The sequence below is a fragment of the Gigantopelta aegis genome, chromosome 7, assembly GCF_016097555.1.
Source record: "Gigantopelta aegis isolate Gae_Host chromosome 7, Gae_host_genome, whole genome shotgun sequence".
NCBI lineage: Eukaryota > Metazoa > Mollusca > Gastropoda > Neomphalida > Peltospiridae > Gigantopelta > Gigantopelta aegis.
The window spans coordinates 27734682-27756570 of NC_054705.1; the positions used below are offsets into that span (position 1 = coordinate 27734682).

The 21889-nt window shown below is 33.3% G+C and overlaps 1 protein-coding gene across 1 annotated transcript in view; it reads left to right on the plus strand.

Annotated features, from left to right (window-relative positions):
* Positions 1 to 9665, plus strand: part of LOC121378013 (signal transducing adapter molecule 1-like) — a 29710-nt gene extending 20045 nt beyond the window's left edge. Inside the window, exons 7-13 of the mRNA XM_041506111.1 lie at positions 626 to 683; positions 1285 to 1498; positions 3800 to 3894; positions 4618 to 4706; positions 5969 to 6059; positions 8774 to 8828; positions 9614 to 9665. Of these exons, the coding sequence (XP_041362045.1) occupies positions 626 to 683; positions 1285 to 1498; positions 3800 to 3894; positions 4618 to 4706; positions 5969 to 6059; positions 8774 to 8828; positions 9614 to 9665 (654 nt within the window). The remainder of the gene's footprint in view (positions 1 to 625; positions 684 to 1284; positions 1499 to 3799; positions 3895 to 4617; positions 4707 to 5968; positions 6060 to 8773; positions 8829 to 9613) is intronic.
* Positions 9666 to 21889: the final 12224 nt, after the last annotated feature.

A 21889-nucleotide genomic window follows, 5' to 3' on the forward strand; every position in this document is an offset into this window, starting at 1 on the left:
TTGCTTTAACATTTAAAAAATACACCTTTAATTATATGCCCATAAATGATTATAGGAAATAATTTTATCTACTAGTTAAAAATATGTTTTTATTGGAGAATCTTTATCACAAACAGATGCTCACATATAACTATAATATAGCACCTTTAAGTGGTTGCAAGATTGTGTAAATTTCTAATGTACTTATATTGAATTTATATTCACTAAATATGCTGGTCATAATTAATAATTTATGCTGCAATTCAAAATAATCAGTTAACTTGCAATTTTAAATTAAAAGTTTGTTTAAGGGTAAATGAAACTGACACATATCGTCAAAATGTGTTATAGTCTGTTCCAATAAAGGTCACACATCTCCTGTTTATTGACATCTTTATTTTAATTTCAAGAGTAAACACCACCTTGTACATCAATGAGAGCCCAAACATGTAAATGCTAAATTAGGTAGAGTATCATTAAATAGGTATTTACAAAATATTTACTTGTCAGTTTAATATGAAAGAAATACATTGTAATTGACGAAAATCATTTTTATTCTGTTTCCGACACTACTATAGTGTTAGTAATTTTGTATCTGTTAAATTTGACAAAAGAATTATATGTATATTTTGTTGTTATTATTCAGCCGAAGAAAGCTACTACTAGTTTAGATGTAGCTAAGGAAGAAGATGACATTGCTCAGGGTGAGTTTTACAGATATATTTGTCAGGGTCATATACTCAGGACTTGACCGAAACATTTTTCAGTGGTCGCCCACTGGACCACCAGTTTGTAAAATCTGGTAGTGCTTCTGATAATTGGTAGCCCTAAAATTTTAGTAAAAAAAAGAAGACAAAAATAAAATCATAATTCATGCAGAAACAAAAAATTTGTTTATCATTCTTTGAGTTTCAACAGCAAATCGTCTGTAATAATCGTTACACTAATGCTTGATAATTTTTCAGGGAGAAATTATTATTTTTATTTCCCTGGTTTTTAGTGCCTGCTGGGGTAATTTTATACTGGCAAAGTGAAAGTAATATTTGGTAAAACAAACTGACAGTTTTATGGGAGTGGAGAAACGATCAATAAATAACAACAGTCACTCAACTGGGTATATCAGCTTTAGTCTGGTTGTCAGGAAGCAGCCATATGAAATGTTTTTGTCGTTTGTGATGTAGAGGGCTGGTGACAGCAGCAGGTTTATGGTCACTATCTGGACCAAAAGTCGAAATAACTCTGTTAGACACCAAATAGACACTTTTAAACTGATTTTGTTAACCAGACATTTCTGTCCTGTTTCAGCCATTGCCTTATCATTACAAGAAGCTGATAAGAAGACCACCAAGGCTTCCACGAGTCTGTATCCAAGTAGTATTAATGCCGTGTCCGGTGCGTATGAGTCAAGTTCAGCTTCAAGAGAAACGAGGAAGGTCCGAGCTCTCTACGACTTTGAAGCAGCAGAAGATAACGAGTTGACGTTTAAAGCCGGCGAGCTCATCAGTGTGATGGATGACAGGTCAGTCACTGTTAAACAAAGTCTAGGTCAGTTTTAAAAGATAACGAGTTGACGTTCAAAGCCAGCGAGCTCATCAGTGTGATGGATGACAGGTCAGTCACTGTTAAACAAAGTCTAGGTCAGTTTTAAAAGATAACGAGTTGACGTTTAAAGCCGGCGAGCTCATCAGTGTGATGGATGACAGGTCGGTCACTGTTAAACAAAGTCTAGGTCAGTTTTAAAAGATAACGAGTTGACGTTCAAAGCCAGCGAGCTCATCAGTGTGATGGATGACAGGTCGGTCACTGTTAAACAAAGTCTAGGTCAGTTTTAAAAGATAACGAGTTGACGTTCAAAGCCAGCGAGCTCATCAGTGTGATGGATGACAGGTCAGTCACTGTTGAACAAAGTCTAGGTCAGTTTTAAAAGATAACGAGTTGACGTTCAAAGCCAGCGAGCTCATCAGTGTGATGGATGACAGGTCAGTCACTGTTGAACAAAGTCTAGGTCAGTTTTAAAAGATAACGAGTTGACGTTCAAAGCCAGCGAGCTCATCAGTGTGATGGATGACAGGTCAGTCACTGTTGAACAAAGTCTAGGTCAGTTTTAAAAGATAACGAGTTGACGTTCAAAGCCAGCGAGCTCATCAGTGTGATGGATGACAGGTCGGTCACTGTTAAACAAAGTCTAGGTCAGTTTTAAAAGATAACGAGTTGACGTTTAAAGCCGGCGAGCTCATCAGTGTGATGGATGACAGGTCGGTCACTATTAAACAAAGTCTGTAGGCCAGTCTTAGAAGATAAATGTAGAAAGTCAGTCAATGCATAAACATTTCCCAGACTCGCTTTTATAAACTATAATTTGTCCTGTCTGTTCCTTATTCCACTTTATGTCAATTACCAGTAATATGATGCTTAAACTCTTTTGTGTTATATTAACTAGTAAAAGAGTAGGTATGTTATCAGAAAACATTTTGTTCAGTATCTCATCACAATTCGGTAGGCAAGTTTCAGAGATTGCTACACTATTTTTAAAAGTTAAATATTTTCAGTTGGTTACAAACAGTCGCTATTCAATATTTAAAAAACCCTAAATATTCCCTGGATATGGGTTAATTTTGGTCCCCAAAATGATGTCAGTATGCCGTACATCATTTTGTGAAATTGGTAAGATGGATCAACAATTTATTGAAGTTTTGTGCACTCCATGAGTCTGGTATTAGGGGTCAACACTTTGTTCCAGTGACTGTTCAGACACATGGGCCTCTTGTTAAAGTGCCTTACAAAATTTATAAAACAAGTTGGGAGTTGTTCTATTTCCTAAGAGGAGGGGATGATCCAGTTTTAAAATATGTTTTTAATATACAATTTGTATATCATGTACACAAGTCAGAGTTATTATCACTACTTTAATATGTAATAAGATTTATCTTATGACTTAACAATACTATCCATGTCATAAACCCATTTGATATTTTGCTTTATTAATTTGGTTAATAATTTTGTTCTGTCAATGGGTCATTTGTTTACAAGCAAACAAGTCCTGTATACTTGAGTGTAATGTTTTGATAGGATTTAGGTAAAGTGTGTGATGACAAACTACGTTTGTGTTAATTGTGATGACATCATATTACCGATGACTTTGGAACTGTGATTTACTAAATATTAAATTAAAATGTTATTTTATTACTGTTATAGGATAAATAGAATTCGCTACTCATGTTTTTAATATGAACCTCGTCTAGTTAATCGATATTTGTCAAGCCTCTGCCGATGTAAATACTGATTAACATAGACTATATTTTCCATATTAAAGGCACTTGTGCTGAAACCTCTGATTGTAAAAAAAAGTAAAGTTTGTTTTATTTAACGACGTCACTAGAGCACATTGATTTTTTATCTTATCATCGGCTATTGGACGTCAAACATATGGTCATTCTGACACTATTTTCAGAGGAAACCCGCTGTCGCCACATAGGCTACTCTTTTTATGACAGGCAGCAAGGGATCTTTTATTTGCGCTTCCCACAGGCAGGATAGCACAAACCATGGCCTTTGTTGAACCAGTTATGGATCACTGGTCGGTGCAAGTGGTTTACACCTACCCATTGAGGCTTGCGGAGCACTCACTCAGGGTTTGGAGTCGGTATCTGGATTAAAAATCCCATGCCTCGACTGGGATCCGAACCCAGTACCTACCAGCCTGTAGACCGATGGCCTGCCATGACGCCACCGAGGCCGGTACCTCTGATTGTTATATAGTATCCACGTAAAAGAGTTGGTTCTGTGAGCACTGTGTAATAAATTGTAATTGTGAATCTAGTGACCCCAACTGGTGGAAGGGATTGAACCATCGAGGCGAAGGTCTATTTCCTGCCAACTTTGTTACAGCTGATCTAACCGTGGAGCCAGAGGATGGTGAGATAATCATGTCATAGTAATAATAAAATACTAATTAATGTAATAGGATCTGGAAACTAAATCTGTTTACTCCTGTATTACTTTGCCAAACTCTGAAGTAGATCATCTGAATTCAATTTTTTTTTTTTTTTTTTTTAGATTCCCCCCCAAAGCATGTATAACTATGGTATTGTGTACAGGGAGTCCAGCAGATGATAGGGTAAAGTGATCATGAGTTAAACAGCCTTGGTGTTTTCGATCACAACTAATGTCTGCTTAATTTCTTTGATGTCGTCTTATAAAGTTAACCTTTAAACTGTCATTTTTTCACAATGATATTTGGGCAGAGGCTTCCCTGACCCATGAAAAACTGAAGTCCGAACCACATTGTTAATGACTATGATAAATTATTCTCCTACCTTTAATTACTTTAAATCATGAATTATGGTTATTCTGACTCCCCAGGGTAGGTGAGGTCAGCAGTTTACTCAGGTGACTGTTTTAACCCCATATGGGCCTCTTGCTTAGACTACATTAGGATGAAGATTTATGAGTTGTGAGCAACACTGATTCAGCTAATGGTATTCCATGGATATTCTCTTATATGCCAAATGTTAAATATTCACATAGACTGATGCATATATAGAACCAATGTGTTTGAATTTGTTTTTAATTCATTGTCTTTGAGCATATCCATTACAAATTAAATGTATGCAAATCTTTAAATTTTTTATTGTGTAGCTAAAGAGAAGAAGAGTGTTCAGTTCAGTGAGGAGGTTGAGGTGAAAACGATGGAAGCCATCCCAGTGGAAGACGTAGAGATAGATGAAGTATGTACTATGTTGTTATTATTATCCACATAGTTCAACATATACAGGAAAATATAGCTAGTATGACACACGTGTGTCATAATGATTTCACGTGCACACAGAATGGCGTAATTTTGGGAAGCGATGTCATAACATAAATGCAGCTTCCCCAGTCTTAGTTCTGTAATCGCTTATCAAAATAACATCATTTTGGAAAATGACGTTTCATTGTCTCCTTATGTTACATTTGAAACATTTTGACATTGTCCTAGCTTGTTATTCATAAAAATAATATTTTAGATAATGTGGATAATAAAGAAATGATTACACTTGCGTTTGAATTGTACTCGTGTCAGGATTCATGTTTTACCCTCGCTCTCACTCGTGTAATACAAGAATTTTGACACTTATTTTGTAAAATCAGTACAACACTTCAGCTTGTATAATAATCTCTATTTATGAAACATCATTCAAAACGTTTCCTGAAACCTGTCCTCCTTTGATCTGGGGAAGATGTTTCATAATAAATTCATCCAAGAGATGGATGTAGCACGTTTAAAGAATCTTTATTACTCCGCTATTGTTAAAACCAAAGGGGACTATAGGTTTCGTCTGTCCCACATAAAGTTTTCTGGACATTTTGCTCCCAGTTCTTCAAGATATGAAGCTGACATTTCATACATAGCTTTATCGTGTAGAATTACAAATCAAGTGAGTTTCATGTGAGATTTACCCATTTTTGATGGAGTTATGGCCAGATCAAGGGCCATAACTGTTAGAAATGGAATTTATACATTTTTGACAGAGTACTGGCCCTTGAACTTAGAAGAAATTTTATGGGGCCCGGTAGGGACCATGTATTTCTTTAAATTAGTAGTACTCTGAGAACTTTTTTATTGCACTGACATAGCCAAGACATACATGTAGATTCAACATTTTAAAATAAAATTTGTACAATTGTTAACATATTCTTTTATTTGAGTGCTTGCCTGAGGTGAGATGGTTTGCATGATCGATTGCCATCAATGGGCTCAATGGTTATTTCCCATCCCAACCAGTGTTCCATGACTGGTACGTCAAAGGCCATGGAATGTACTGTCTTTCTGTGGGGAAATGCATATAAAAGATCCCTTGCTACTTTGTTGATAAGGAGTAGCTGTTAATGGTGTCAACAAGTTTCCCATCTTTAAACCAAATGTTAAAATAAACCAAATAGATATAGTTCAATTCTTTTCCTTTCAAGACATTTCTAATGCACATTGTTTATTATTTGTGATTTTCAGAGTAAAATAGATCAGACGTTACAGCTAATACAGAATGCTGACCCCACTGGTGTCAACCAGCCAGACACTGGCGAAATGCTCAACTTAGAAGGTATGATATGAGTATCAGTTACATACAGTCATGGATATTGTTACATGTATAACATTTATAATGAGCCAGATACTACCGAAATGCTCAACTTAGAAGGTATGATATGAGTATCAGTTACATACAGTCATGGATATTGTTACATGTATTTATAATGAGCCACATACTACCGAAATGCTCAACTTAGAAGGTATGATATGAGTATCAGTTACGTACAGTCATGGATATTGTTACATGTATAACATTTATAATGAGCCAGATACTACCGAAATGCTCAACTTAGAAGGTATGATATGAGTATCAGTTACGTACAGTCATGGATATTGTTACATGTATAACATTTATAATGAGCCAGATACTACCGAAATGCTCAACTTAGAAGGTATGATATGAGTATCAGTTACGTACAGTCATGGATATTGTTACATGTATAACATTTATAATGAGTCAGATACTACCGAAATGCTCAACTTAGAAGGTATGATATGAGTATCAGTTACATACAGTCATGGATATTGTTACATGTATTTATAATGAGCCAGATACTACCGAAATGCTCAACTTAGAAGGTATGATATGAGTATCAGTTACATACAGTCATGGATATTGTTACATGTATTTATAATGAGCCACATACTACCGAAATGCTCAACTTAGAAGGTATGATATGAGTATCAGTTACATACAGTCATGGATATTGTTACATGTATTTATAATGAGCCACATACTACCGAAATGCTCAGCTTAGAAGGTATTATATGAGTATCAGTTACATACAGTCATGGATATTGTTACATGTATTTATAATGAGCCACATACTACCGAAATGCTCAGCTTAGAAGGTATTATATGAGTATCAGTTACATACAGTCATGGATATTGTTACATGTATAACATTTATAATGAGCCAGATACTACCGAAATGCTCAACTTAGAAGGTATGATATGAGTATCAGTTACGTACAGTCATGGATATTGTTACATTTGTAATGAGCCAGATACTACCGTTATGCTCAACTTAGAAGGTATGATATGAGTATCAGTTACGTACAGTCATGGATATTGTTACATTTATAACATTTATAATGAGCCAGATACTACCGAAATGCTCAACTTAGAAGGTATGATATGAGTATCAGTTACGTACAGTCATGGATATTGTTACATTTGTAATGAGCCAGATACTACCGTTATGCTCAACTTGGAAGGTATGATATGAGTATCAGTTACGTACAGTCATGGATATTGTTACATTTATAACATTTATAATGAGCCAGATACTACCGAAATGCTCAACTTAGAAGGTATGATATGAGTATCAGTTACGTACAGTCATGGATATTGTTACATTTATAACATTTATAATGAGCCAGATACTACCGAAATGCTCAACTTAGAAGGTATGATATGAGTATCAGTTACGTACAGTCATGGATATTGTTACATTTATAACATTTATAATGAGCCAGATACTACCGAAATGCTCAACTTGGAAGGTATGATATGAGTATCAGTTACGTACAGTCATGGATATTGTTACATTTATAACATTTATAATGAGCCAGATACTACCGAAATGCTCAACTTGGAAGGTATGATATGAGTATCAGTTACGTACAGTCATGGATATTGTTACATTTATAACATTTATAATGAGCCAGATACTACCGAAATGCTCAACTTGGAAGGTATGATATGAGTATCAGTTACGTACAGTCATGGATATTGTTACATTTATAACATTTATAATGAGCCAGATACTACCGAAATGCTCAACTTGGAAGGTATGATATGAGTATCAGTTACGTACAGTCATGGATATTGTTACATTTATAACATTTATAATGAGCCAGATACTACCGAAATGCTCAACTTAGAAGGTATGATATGAGTATCAGTTACGTACAGTCATGGATATTGTTACATTTATAACATTTATAATGAGCCAGATACTACCGAAATGCTCAACTTGGAAGGTATGATATGAGTATCAGTTACGTACAGTCATGGATATTGTTACATTTATAACATTTATAATGAGCCAGATACTACCGAAATGCTCAACTTGGAAGGTATGATATGAGTATCAGTTACGTACAGTCATGGATATTGTTACATTTATAACATTTATAATGAGCCAGATACTACCGAAATGCTCAACTTGGAAGGTATGATATGAGTATCAGTTACGTACAGTCAGGATATTGTTACATTTATAACATTTATAATGAGCCAGATACTACCGAAATGCTCAACTTAATAAATCAATGTGCTCTAATGGTTTCGTTAAACAAATCAAACTTTTTTTAAATAGGGGCACTGATGGTCCGTTTCAATTTTAGTTTTCATTTTTATTACTTACCCTCAAATTAATTTCTGGTGAACGGCCTGAAGGCTAGGGTTTCTGCCAGACAGTACAAAGGGTACAATTATGTACTCTATTATCATAATTTATAGAAAGATTATAGTAAGAGAATTGCTGTTTAAAGTTTATCAAAGTACATGAAATTCAGTGTCCAGTTTGTAACCCATAACCACCAAGTAGGGCTTAATTATGATCTGTTTTGTTTTATTACACACCCTCAAATTAATTTCTGTCAAAAAGCCTGATAGCATACATGTTTTCTGTCATGCATGATAGACTTGCGGACATGCTTGTGGGACAAATAAGTGGTTTTGCTTTACATGTTAATGTACTATTTTTTGTTTGTCAACAGAACAGTGTAAAGTTATGGGACCATTGATAGATGCAGAGTTAGAAAAAATAGATAGGTGAGTTTCTGGACCTTTATCTTATCATTTCATGTTTAAGTATTAGCAAGCCATTAGCTTTAAAAAGTATTGAATTAATTAAACACTTATTGTACAGGACACTAGCACTTAGCAAAACAGGCCTAAGAATAAGGAACTGTTGACAGAAATTAACACTGTATGTTAGTCGTTAGACACATAGGGTAACTTATTTTGGTGTTAGGCAATTAAAGTCTGAACCACATAGTTAACAAGTATGATAAATTACTCTCCCACCTTTAATTACCATTAGATTTTCCCCACATTTTGTCCACACACAAATCATGAGAAAAACACCATGACCATGACCCAGATTCCACATATTAGATTGTAAGGAAGAAAACAAATCACTCATGAATGAACAATACAGCCCTCTATGATTTGGTCGCATATGCGACCATATTATTCATTTGGCGACTAAAACATTTCATATCTGTATAAAAATACAAGTGCCATCTGGCTTCTAGGTGGAAACGTTAACATAGAGGCTTGCAATATCTCACTTATTTTTATGGAAGTTTATGTAACCCATGTTAGTTTCTTTGTTGATACCAAGTGATTTATTGACATTCCTTCGTTGTTTCATTTGATTGTTTGTTAGTTTGTTTCTTCGATCATTTGATCACTTTGTTTGATTATTTCTGTACAGTAAAACATGTTAACCTGGATATTTTTTTTGGTGATAATTTATTATATATTTTATTAGAACTATTTTTAAAGTATTCTATTATTGATTGGTTGACGTCATTATGTTGATCTGTCGACAGAGACCATGCGAACCAGTCATACAGGGATGGTGTATGGGGGTGTGGGGTGTAGAGGGTATAGATCATCGTAGAATGTGTTACTATCAGTGGTCCCATTGGGGTATTTCCCATCCAACCAGTCATACAGGGATGGGGGTTGGGTGTGTAGAGGGTATAGATCAGTCATAGAATCTGTTCCTATCAGTGGTTCCATCAGGGTATTTCCCATCCAACCAGTCATACAGGGATGGGATAGGGTCATTACAGTATGTATAGAGTCATTAGAATCTGTTACTATCAGTGGTTCTCAGGGTATTTCCCATCCAACCAATCATACAGTCATACAGTATGGAATCACAGTGTGTACAGTATGTATAATCAGTCATTATCTGTTACTATCAGTGTTTCCATCAGGGTCATTACAGTATGTATAACACAGTCATTACAGTATGTGTGGTAACAGTCATTACAGTATGTATAATCAGTCATATGTTACTATACAGTATGTATAATCACAGTCATTACAGTATGTATAATCCAGTCATTACAGTATGGTAATCACAGTCAGGGTATACAGTCATGTAGAATCAGTCATTACAGTATGTGTAATCACAGTCATTACAGTATGTGTCCAATCACAGTCATTACAGTATGTAATCACAGTCATTACAGTATGTAATCACAGTCATTACAGTATGTATAATCAGTCATTACAGTATGTGTAATCACAGTCATTACAGTATGTATAACCAGTCATTACAGTATGGTAATCACAGTCATTACAGTATGTAATCACAGTCATTACAGTATGTATAATCAGTTACTCAGTGGTGTAATCAGGGTATTTCCCATCCAACCAGTCATTACAGTATGTGTAATCACAGTCATTACAGTAATGTATTACAGTATGTAATCAGTCATTACAGTATGTGTAATCACAGTCATTACAGTATGTCCCATAATCACAGTCATTACAGTATGTGTAATCACAGTCATTACAGTATGTATAATCAGTCATTACAGTATGTGTTAATCACAGTCATTACAGTATGTCCCATAACCAGTCATTACAGTATGTGTAATCACAGTCATTACAGTATGTATAATCAGTCATTACAGTATGTTAATCACAGATCCCATCAGGGTATGTCCCATCCAATCAGTCATTACAGTATGTGTAATCACAGTCATTACAGTATGTATAATCAGTCATACAATATGTTACAGTCATTACAGTATGTGTAATCACAGTCATTACAGTATGTATAACACAGTCATTACAGTATGTGTAATCACAGTCATTACAGTATGTATAATCAGTCATTACAGTATGTTAATATCAGTCATTACAGTATGTGTAATCAGTCATTACAGTATGTCCAACACAGTCATTACAGTATGTGTAATCACAGTCATTACAGTATGGGTATCATCAGTCATTACAGTATGTGTAATCACAGTATACAGTATGTGTAATCACAGTCATTACAGTATGTGTAACAGTCATTACAGTATGTGTAATCACAGTCATTACAGTATGTATAGATCAGTCATTACAGTATGTGTAATCACAGTCATTACAGTATGTGTAATCATCCAGTCATTACAGTATGTGTAATCACAGTCATTACAGTGTGTAGACAATATAGTAATCACAGTCATTACAGTATGTATATCAGTGATCCCACAGGGTATTACAGTCATACAGTAGTATCATCAGTCATTACAGTATGTAATCATCAGTCATTACAGTATGTGTAATCACAGTCATTACAGTATGTATAATCACAGTCATTACAGTATGTAATCACAGTCATTACAGTATGTGTATATCACAGTCATTACAGTATGTATAATCAGGGTCACAGTCATTACAGTATGTAATCAGTCATTACAGTATGTGTAATCACAGTCATTACAGTATGTGTAATCACAGTCATTACAGTATGTATAATCAGTCATTACAGTATGTGTAATCACAGTCATTACAGTATGTATAATCACAGTCATTACAGTATGTGTATCACAGTCATTACAGTATGTGTAATCACAGTCATTACAGTATGTATAATCAGTCATTACAGTATGTATAATCAGTCATTACAGTATGTGTAATCACAGTCATTACAGTATGTGTAATCACAGTCATTACAGTATGTATAATCAGTCATTACAGTATGTGTAATCACAGTCATTACAGTATGTGTAATCACAGTCATTACAGTATGTGTAATCACAGTCATTACAGTATGTGTAATCACAGTCATTACAGTATGTATAATCACAGTCATTACAGTATGTGTAATCAGTCATTACAGTATGTGTAATCACAGTCATTACAGTATGTATAATCACAGTCATTACAGTATGTGTAATCACAGTCATTACAGTATGTATAATCAGTCATTACAGTATGTCATTACAGTATGTATAATCAGTCATTACAGTATGTATAATCACAGTCATTACAGTATGTGTAATCACAGTCATTACAGTATGTGTAATCACAGTCATTACAGTATGTATAATCACAGTCATTACAGTATGTGTAATCACAGTCATTACAGTATGTGTAATCACAGTCATTACAGTATGTATAATCACAGTCATTACAGTATGTGTAATCAGTCATTACAGTATGTATAATCAGTCATTACAGTATGTGTAATCACAGTCATTACAGTATGTATAATCAGTCATTACAGTATGTGTAATCACAGTCATTACAGTATGTATAATCAGTCATTACAGTATGTGTAATCAGTCATTACAGTATGTGTCCAACAGTCATTACAGTATGTGTAATCACAGTCATTACAGTATGTGTAATCACAGTCATTACAGTATGTATAATCAGTCATTACAGTATGTGTAATCACAGTCATTACAGTATGTATAATCAGTCATTACAGTATGTGTAATCACAGTCATTACAGTATGTATAATCAGTCATTACAGTATGTATAATCAGTCATTACAGTATGTGTAATCACAGTCATTACAGTATGTGTATCACAGTCAGTCAGTACAGTATGTGTAATCACAGTCATTACAGTATGTATAATCAGTCATTACAGTATGTGTAATCACAGTCATTACAGTATGTGTAATCACAGTCATTACAGTATGTGTAATCACAGTCATTACAGTATGTATAATCAGTCATTACAGTATGTGTAATCACAGTCATTACAGTATGTATAATCACAGTCATTACAGTATGTGTAATCACAGTCATTACAGTATGTATAATCAGTCATTACAGTATGTGTAATCACAGTCATTACAGTATGTGTAATCACAGTCATTACAGTATGTGTAATCACAGTCATTACAGTATGTGTAATCACAGTCATTACAGTATGTGTAATCACAGTCATTACAGTATGTGTAATCACAGTCATTACAGTATGTGTAATCACAGTCATTACAGTATGTGTAATCACAGTCATTACAGTATGTATAATCAGTCATTACAGTATGTATAATCAGTCATTACAGTATGTAATCACAGTCATTACAGTATGTGTAATCACAGTCATTACAGTATGTGTAATCACAGTCATTACAGTATGTGTAATCACAGTCATTACAGTATGTATAATCAGTCATTACAGTATGTGTAATCACAGTCATTACAGTATGTGTAATCACAGTCATTACAGTATGTATAATCAGTCATTACAGTATGTGTAATCACAGTCATTACAGTATGTATAATCACAGTCATTACAGTATGTATAATCAGTCATTACAGTATGTATAATCAGTCATTACAGTATGTGTAATCACAGTCATTACAGTATGTATAATCAGTCATTACAGTATGTGTAATCACAGTCATTACAGTATGTATAATCAGTCATTACAGTATGTGTAATCACAGTCATTACAGTATGTATAATCAGTCATTACAGTATGTGTAATCACAGTCATTACAGTATGTATAATCAGTCATTACAGTATGTGTAATCACAGTCATTACAGTATGTGTAATCACAGTCATTACAGTATGTGTAATCACAGTCATTACAGTATGTGTAATCAGTCATTACAGTATGTGTAATCACAGTCATTACAGTATGTGTAATCACAGTCATTACAGTATGTGTAATCACAGTCATTACAGTATGTATAATCAGTCATTACAGTATGTATAATCACAGTCATTACAGTATGTATAATCACAGTCATTACAGTATGTGTAATCAGTCATTACAGTCATTACAGTATGTGTAATCACAGTCATTACAGTATGTATAATCACAGTCATTACAGTATGTGTAATCACAGTCATTACAGTATGTGTAATCACAGTCATTACAGTATGTGTAATCACAGTCATTACAGTATGTGTAATCACAGTCATTACAGTATGTAATCACAGTCATTACAGTATGTGTAATCACAGTCATTACAGTATGTATAATCAGTCATTACAGTATGTATAATCACAGTCATTACAGTATGTATAATCAGTCATTACAGTATGTGTAATCACAGTCATTACAGTATGTATAATCAGTCATTACAGTATGTGTAATCACAGTCATACACAGTCATTACAGTATGTATAATCACAGTCATTACAGTATGTGTAATCACAGTCATTACAGTATGTATAATCACAGTCATTACAGTATGTATAATCAGTCATTACAGTATGTATAATCACAGTCATTACAGTATGTATAATCACAGTCATTACAGTATGTGTAATCAGTCATTACAGTATGTGTAATCAGTCATTACAGTATGTGTAATCACAGTCATTACAGTATGTATAATCACAGTCATTACAGTATGTGTAATCACAGTCATTACAGTATGTATAATCACAGTCATTACAGTATGTATAATCACAGTCATTACAGTATGTGTAATCACAGTCATTACAGTATGTGTAATCACAGTCATTACAGTATGTGTAATCACAGTCATTAGTATAATCAGTCATTACAGTATGTGCAATCACAGTCATTACAGTATGTGTAATCACAGTCATTACAGTATATATAATCAGTCATTACAGTATGTGTAATCACAGTCATTACAGTATGTATAATCAGTCATTACAGTATGTGTAATCACAGTCATTACAGTATGTATAATCAGTCATTACAGTATGTGTAATCACAGTCATTACAGTATGTATAATCACAGTCATTACAGTATGTATAATCAGTCATTACAGTATGTATAATCAGTCATTACAGTATGTATAATCAGTCATTACAGTATGTGTAATCACAGTCATTACAGTATGTATAATCAGTCATTACAGTATGTGTAATCACAGTCATTACAGTATGTATAATCACAGTCATTACAGTATGTATAATCACAGTCATTACAGTATGTGTAATCACAGTCATTACAGTATGTATAATCAGTCATTACAGTATGTGTAATCACAGTCATTACAGTATGTATAATCACAGTCATTACAGTATGTGTAATCACAGTCATTACAGTATGTATAATCAGTCATTACAGTATGTGTAATCACAGTCATTACAGTATGTATAATCAGTCATTACAGTATGTGTAATCACAGTCATTACAGTATGTATAATCAGTCATTACAGTATGTGTAATCACAGTCATTACAGTATGTGTAATCACAGTCATTACAGTATGTGTAATCACAGTCATTACAGTATGTATAATCACAGTCATTACAGTATGTATAATCAGTCATTACAGTATGTGTAATCACAGTCATTACAGTATGTGTAATCACAGTCATTACAGTATGTATAATCACAGTCATTACAGTATGTAATACAGTCATTACAGTATGTGTAATCAGTCATACAGTCATTACAGTATGTATGTAATCACAGTCATTACAGTATGTGTAATCACAGTCATTACAGTATGTATAATCAGTCATTACAGTATGTATAATCACAGTCATTACAGTATGTATAATCACAGTCATTACAGTATGTGTAATCACAGTCATTACAGTATGTATAATCAGTCATTACAGTATGTATAATCACAGTCATTACAGTATGTATAATCAGTCATTACAGTCATTACAGTCATTACAGTATGTGTAATCACAGTCATTACAGTATGTATAATCAGTCATTACAGTATGTGTAATCACAGTCATTACAGTATGTATAATCACAGTCATTACAGTATGTGTAATCACAGTCATTACAGTATGTATAATCAGTCATTACAGTATGTGTAATCACAGTCATTACAGTATGTATAATCAGTCATTACAGTATGTGTAATCACAGTCATTACAGTATGTATAATCACAGTCATTACAGTATGTGTAATCACAGTCATTACAGTATGTATAATCAGTCATTACAGTATGTGTAATCACAGTCATCACAGTATGTGTAATCACAGTCATTACAGTATGTGTAATCACAGTCATTACAGTATGTATAATCACAGTCATTACAGTATGTGTAATCACAGTCATTACAGTATGTAATCAGTCATTACAGTATGTATAATCAGTCATTACAGTATGTGTAATCACAGTCATTACAGTATGTATAATCACAGTCATTACAGTATGTGTAATCACAGTCATTACAGTATGTGTAATCACAGTCATTACAGTATGTATAACAGTCATTACAGTATGTATAATCACAGTCATTACAGTATGTATAATCACAGTCAATCAGTAGTAATCAGTCATTACAGTATGTGTAATCACAGTCATTACAGTATGTATAATCACAGTCATTACAGTATGTATAATCACAGTCATTACAGTATGTATAATCACAGTCATTACAGTATGTGTAATCAGTCATTACAGTATGTGTAATCACAGTCATTACAGTATGTATAATCACAGTCATTACAGTATGTGTAATCACAGTCATTACAGTATGTATAATCAGTCATTACAGTATGTATAATCACAGTCATTACAGTATGTGTAATCACAGTCATTACAGTATGTGTAATCACAGTCATTACAGTATGTGTAATCACAGTCATTACAGTATGTATAATCAGTCATTACAGTATGTATAATCACAGTCATTACAGTATGTATAATCACAGTCATTACAGTATGTGTAATCACAGTCATTACAGTATGTGTAATCACAGTCATTACAGTATGTGTAATCACAGTCATTACAGTATGTATAATCAGTCATTACAGTATGTGTAATCACAGTCATTACAGTATGTGTAATCACAGTCATTACAGTATGTATAATCACAGTCATTACAGTATGTGTAATCACAGTCATTACAGTATGTGTAATCAGTCATTACAGTATGTGTAATCACAGTCATTACAGTATGTGTAATCACAGTCATTACAGTATGTATAATCACAGTCATTACAGTATGTATAATCAGTCATTACAGTATGTGTAATCACAGTCATTACAGTATGTGTAATCACAATTACAGTCATTACAGTATGTGTATCACAGTCATTACAGTATGTATAATCAGTCATTACAGTATGTATAATCACAGTCATTACAGTATGTGTAATCACAGTCATTACAGTATGTGTAATCACAGTCATTACAGTATGTGTAATCACAGTCATTACAGTATGTATAATCAGTCATTACAGTATGTATAATCACAGTCATTACAGTATGTATAATCAGTCATTACAGTATGTATAATCACAGTCATTACAGTATGTATAATCAGTCATTACAGTATGTGTAATCACAGTCATTACAGTATGTATAATCATGCAATAATCAGTCATTACAGTATGTGTAATCACAGTCATTACAGTATGTATAATCAGTCATTACAGTATGTGTAATCACAGTCATTACAGTATGTATAATCACAGTCATTACAGTATGTGTAATCACAGTCATTACAGTATGTATAATCAGTCATTACAGTATGTGTAATCACAGTCATTACAGTATGTATAATCAGTCATTACAGTATGTATAATCAGTCATTACAGTATGTGTAATCACAGTCATTACAGTATGTGTAATCACAGTCATTACAGTATGTGTAATCACAGTCATTACAGTATGTGTAATCACAGTCATTACAGTATGTGTAATCACAGTCATTACAGTATGTATAATCACAGTCATTACAGTATGTGTAATCACAGTCATTACAGTATGTATAATCACAGTCATTACAGTATGTGTAATCACAGTCATTACAGTATGTATAATCAGTCATTACAGTATGTGTAATCACAGTCATTACAGTATGTATAATCAGTCATTACAGTATGTGTAATCACAGTCATTACAGTATGTATAATCAGTCATTACAGTATGTGTAATCACAGTCATTACAGTATGTATAATCAGTCATTACAGTATGTGTAATCACAGTCATTACAGTATGTATAATCAGTCATTACAGTATGTATAATCAGTCATTACAGTATGTGTAATCACAGTCATTACAGTATGTGTAATCATCAGTCATTACAGTATGTGTAATCACAGTCATTACAGTATGTATAATCACAGTCATTACAGTATGTATAATCACAGTCATTACAGTATGTATAATCAGTCATTACAGTATGTGTAATCACAGTCATTACAGTATGTGTAATCACAGTCATTACAGTATGTGTAATCACAGTCATTACAGTATGTGTAATCACAGTCATTACAGTATGTGTAATCACAGTCATTACAGTATGTATAATCACAGTCATTACAGTATGTGTAATCACAGTCATTACAGTATGTATAATCAGTCATTACAGTATGTGTAATCACAGTCATTACAGTATGTATAATCAGTCATTACAGTATGTGTAATCACAGTCATTACAGTATGTATAATCAGTCATTACAGTATGTATAATCAGTCATTACAGTATGTGTAATCACAGTCATTACAGTATGTGTAATCACAGTCATTACAGTATGTATAATCACAGTCATTACAGTATGTATAATCAGTCATTACAGTATGTGTAATCAGTCATTACAGTATGTGTAATCAGTCATTACAGTATGTATAATCAGTCATTACAGTATGTGTAATCACAGTCATTACAGTATGTATAATCAGTCATTACAGTATGTGTAATCACAGTCATTACAGTATGTATAATCACAGTCATTACAGTATGTGTAATCACAGTCATTACAGTATGTATAATCACAGTCATTACAGTATGTGTAATCACAGTCATTACAGTATCACAGTAATGTATAACAGTCATTACAGTATGTGTAATCACAGTCATTACAGTATGTATAATCAGTCATTACAGTATGTGTAATCACAGTCATTACAGTATGTATAATCACAGTCATTACAGTATGTGTAATCACAGTCATTACAGTATGTGTAATCACAGTCATTACAGTATGTATAATCAGTCATTACAGTATGTATAATCACAGTCATTACAGTATGTGTAATCACAGTCATTACAGTATGTGTAATCACAGTCATTACAGTATGTGTAATCAGTCATTACAGTATGTGTAATCACAGTCATTACAGTATGTGTAATCACAGTCATTACAGTATGTGTAATCACAGTCATTACAGTATGTGTAATCACAGTCATTACAGTATGTATAATCAGTCATTACAGTATGTATAATCACAGTCATTACAGTATGTGTAATCACAGTCATTACAGTATGTATAATCACAGTCATTACAGTATGTGTAATCACAGTCATTACAGTATGTGTAATCACAGTCATTACAGTATGTATAATCAGTCATTACAGTCACAGTATTACAGTATGTAATCACAGTCATTACAGTATGTGTAATCACAGTCATTACAGTATAATCAGTCATTACAGTATGTATAATCAGTCATTACAGTATGTGTAATCACAGTCATTACAGTATGTGTAATCACAGTCATTACAGTATGTATAATCACAGTCATTACAGTATGTGTAATCAGTCATTACAGTATGTGTAATCACAGTCATTACAGTATGTATAATCAGTCATTACAGTATGTGTAATCACAGTCATTACAGTATGTATAATCACAGTCATTACAGTATGTGTAATCACAGTCATTACAGTATGTATAATCACAGTCATTACAGTATGTGTAATCACAGTCATTACAGTATGTGTAATCAGTCATTACAGTATGTATAATCACAGTCATTACAGTATGTATAATCACAGTCATTACAGTATGTGTAATCCAACAGTCATTACAGTATGTGTAATCACAGTCATTACAGTATGATATAGTCGTAGAATCTATTCCTATCAGTGGTCAGTCATTACAGTATGTATAATCACAGTCATTACAGTATGTGTAATCACAGTCATTACAGTATGTATAATCAGTCATTACAGTATGTGTAGAATCAGTCATTACAGTATGTGTAATCACAGTCATTACAGTATGTGTAATCACAGTCATTACAGTATGTGTAATCACAGTCATTACAGTATGTGTAATCACAGTCATTACAGTATGTATAATCAGTCATTACAGTATGTGTAATCACAGTCATTACAGTATGTATAATCAGTCATTACAGTAGGGTATAGATCATCAGTAGAATCAGTCATTACAGTATGTGTAATCACAGTCATCCAACAGTCATGATGGTGTATCACAGTCATTACAGTATGTATAATCACAGTCATTACAGTATGTGTAATCACAGTCATTACAGTATGTATAATCAGTCATTACAGTATGTGTAATCACAGTCATTACAGGGATGTGTGGATATTTTCCATCCAATCAGTGATAGATTGTATATCAGTGTGCACTTGTATTGCTTGTGATGTCACTCAAGTGTTTTAATAAAGTTGAATAAACAGCATTTAGTATTATTACATTGTACATAAATTCAGAAAATACTCATTACAAATATTGACAATCAATATTTTTACAAATAATCAGGTGAGATCGTGGTTTATAGGTATATATTTTGACTAAGCATAGATTAAATAATATGTTTTTGTTATTAACAATTTTAAATCAGTGTGTTCTTTTATGATGATTTAAGAAAACGCCTACTGATTTCTTCGAAATTGAAGGAAGGGACAAGATTTATTGCAAAGAATAGAACTGTAGTGGTGTTGTGGTTAAGCCATTGGACATAAGGCTGGTCAGTACAGGGTTTGCAGCCCGGTACCTGTACCGGCTCCCACCCAGAGTGAGTTTTAACAAATCAATGGGTAGGTGTAAGACCACTACACCCACTTCTCTCTCACTAACAACAAACCAACTAACAACTAACCCACTGTCCTGGACAGACAGCCCAGATAGCTGATATGTGTGCTCAGGACAGCGTGCTTGAACCTTAATTGGATTTATTACCCCAGCAGGCACTCATAATGGGGAAAATAAAAATCATAATGAAATTATCATGCATTGGTTTAACATACACTACAATTGGACAATTTGACGCCATTAAACCAATCACCTTGTCGGTACTAAATATGATGTCATCACGATTTGGGAAAGCACGCACAATGACGTCACGTAGTTTAAGGCGTTTGCGTTTGTGTTAAACTTGTAATAAAATGGTAGTTTAATGCAGTTCATTATAGATTTGTTTTCTTTTACAGAATATATAGAACTTTGGGTTTTGAAAATTATCTGTGAACCATGAATAAATTACTAAGTTAAAGCAATACTCAGAACAGTATAGTAGTTTATGTTGTTTCTATATAGGCCTACATGGACGTGTAGCTGATGTAAGCTATATCGAAAATAAAGGCTTTTAAAAAAACCCCAAATAGCTGGGGTAATAAATAGAATAACAAACTCAAATTATCAAATTATCAATTTATGTCCCAAGTGAAATAATTTTCACAAGGGACATAAATTTGATTATGACTGGAAATTTGTTTATTATTCTCTATATAAGAACGAAAATAAGTAAAAGAAAGAAAAAACCAGATGACAATCAAAATACTCAACAAAACAGTCGTTTACTATGAATTGAACTTACAAGCAGGGCTAGATCAACTACTCACCAAATTCGTCAACTGCAAATTTTAGGAATAATCAATTGTCAAATTTTATTTTAATATGGGGGGGAAAAAATCATGTAATAATTTATATTTGTTGGTAAATAACTGGGTTTTGTAATTTTTTAAAGATAATTTGGTGAAATTTTTGCTCACCCAGCCCTGCTACATTGATCTGTAATAGGTCCCATGATTTAGTCCCCACTACTGAGTGCATTATGTAAAAGTTGAATAGTCTAATTGCCCCTGGGCAGGCTACGCTTGACATTTGTAGATTCACTTTCTATGACAATACACCGCATGAAGTAGGAATTAAATAGAAAAAGAAAACAAACTTGTTGAGAACAGTTAATTTAA